The 1,386-nt window shown below is 44.0% G+C and overlaps 1 protein-coding gene across 1 annotated transcript; it reads right to left on the reverse strand.

Moving 5' to 3' along the window:
- Window positions 1–5: 5 nt before the first annotated feature.
- On the reverse strand, window positions 6–569 carry LOC100472190 (olfactory receptor 7G2-like; the record flags this gene model as incomplete). Its single annotated transcript, XM_002921923.4, has 1 exon — window positions 6–569. A coding segment is annotated over exon 1 (543 nt), but the record flags the coding sequence as incomplete, so codon positions are not given.
- Window positions 570–1,386: the final 817 nt, after the last annotated feature.

Consider the following 1,386-nt stretch of genomic DNA (forward strand, 5'->3'; position numbering starts at 1 on the left):
TGAGCAAGTTCACAGAAGAAATGGGGTATTTCCAGGTCTGTGCAGAAGGAGAGTCGCAGCACCATCAGACTGTGGAGGAGGGCATCGGCAATGCTGATGCTCAGGGAGAGTAGAACCAGCAGGCCACAGAGGTGGGGGTTCATGATGACGGTGTACCTCAGGGGATGGCAGATGGCCACATAGCGGTCACAAGCCATTGCTGCAAGGAGGAAGTTTTCCAAGCCTGCAAAAAACAGGACGAAGCCAACCTGGGTGAGGCAGCCTGTGTAACTGATGGATTTACTCTGTCTCTGGATGTTCGCCAGCATCTTGGGGATGGTGGTGGTGCTGAAACAGATGTCAGTGAAGGCCAGGTGGGAGAGAAAGAAGTACATGGGTGTGTGGAGGTGGGGGTCAGAACTGATAGCCAGGATGATGAGCAAGTTTCCAAGCACAGTGACCAGGTACATGGTCAGGAACAGTCCAAATAGAAGGGGCTGCCATTCTGGATCTTCTGAGAGACCCAGGAGCAGGAATTCTGCTGCACCTGTTCGGTTTTTTGGCTCCATGTTCTTGATGAGACTGATGGAAAAAATACAGGGGAGAGGACACATAACAGATGTACAAGGATCCCTTGTTTTAGAAAATTATGACATGGATTGAATAATATTATTTTTTCTTTTTTTTAAAGTTTTTATTTATATTCCAGTTAGTTAACGTACAGTGTAATATTAATTTCAGGTGTGTAACACAGTGATCAACACTTCCATACAACACTCAGTGCTCATCAGAGAATTGAACATTATCACTCTTTTNAAAGTTTTTATTTATATTCCAGTTAGTTAATGTACAGTGTAATATTAATTTCAGGTGTGTAACACAGTGATCAACACTTCCATACAACACTCAGTGCTCATCAGAGAATTGAACATTATCACTCTTTTCTGGGGCACCTGGGTGGCTCAGTTGGTTAAGCATCTGCCTTGGGCTCAGGTCATGATCCCAGCATCCTGGGATCAAGGCCCAGCGTTGGGCTCCCTGCTCAGTGGGGAGCTTGCTTCTCCTCCCTCTGCCCCTCCCCGCTGCTCTCTGTCTTTCTCTTTCTCTCTCTGTCTCTCTCGCTCTGCTCTCTCTCTTTCTCTCTCTCAAATAAAGAATATCTTTTAAAAAATATTTTCCTTTGTCTTTTACCTCTTTTTTGGTCTCTCTCCTTGCCTCAACCTGTTTTGTTTTTCTCCTCCTCTTTCTTATACTACTCTATTACTCCAATTCTATTTATTCTTTCCTCACACTGTGCCAAATAATAGGAATAAGATAGGAAAAAATTAATGTTTTTTTTAAAGATTTTATTTATTTATTTGACAGAGAGAGACAGCCAGCGAGAGAGGGAACACAGGCAGGGGGAGT

The sequence above is a fragment of the Ailuropoda melanoleuca genome, unplaced genomic scaffold (genome assembly GCF_002007445.2).
Source record: "Ailuropoda melanoleuca isolate Jingjing unplaced genomic scaffold, ASM200744v2 unplaced-scaffold7842, whole genome shotgun sequence".
In the NCBI taxonomy this organism is placed as follows: Eukaryota; Metazoa; Chordata; class Mammalia; order Carnivora; family Ursidae; genus Ailuropoda; species Ailuropoda melanoleuca.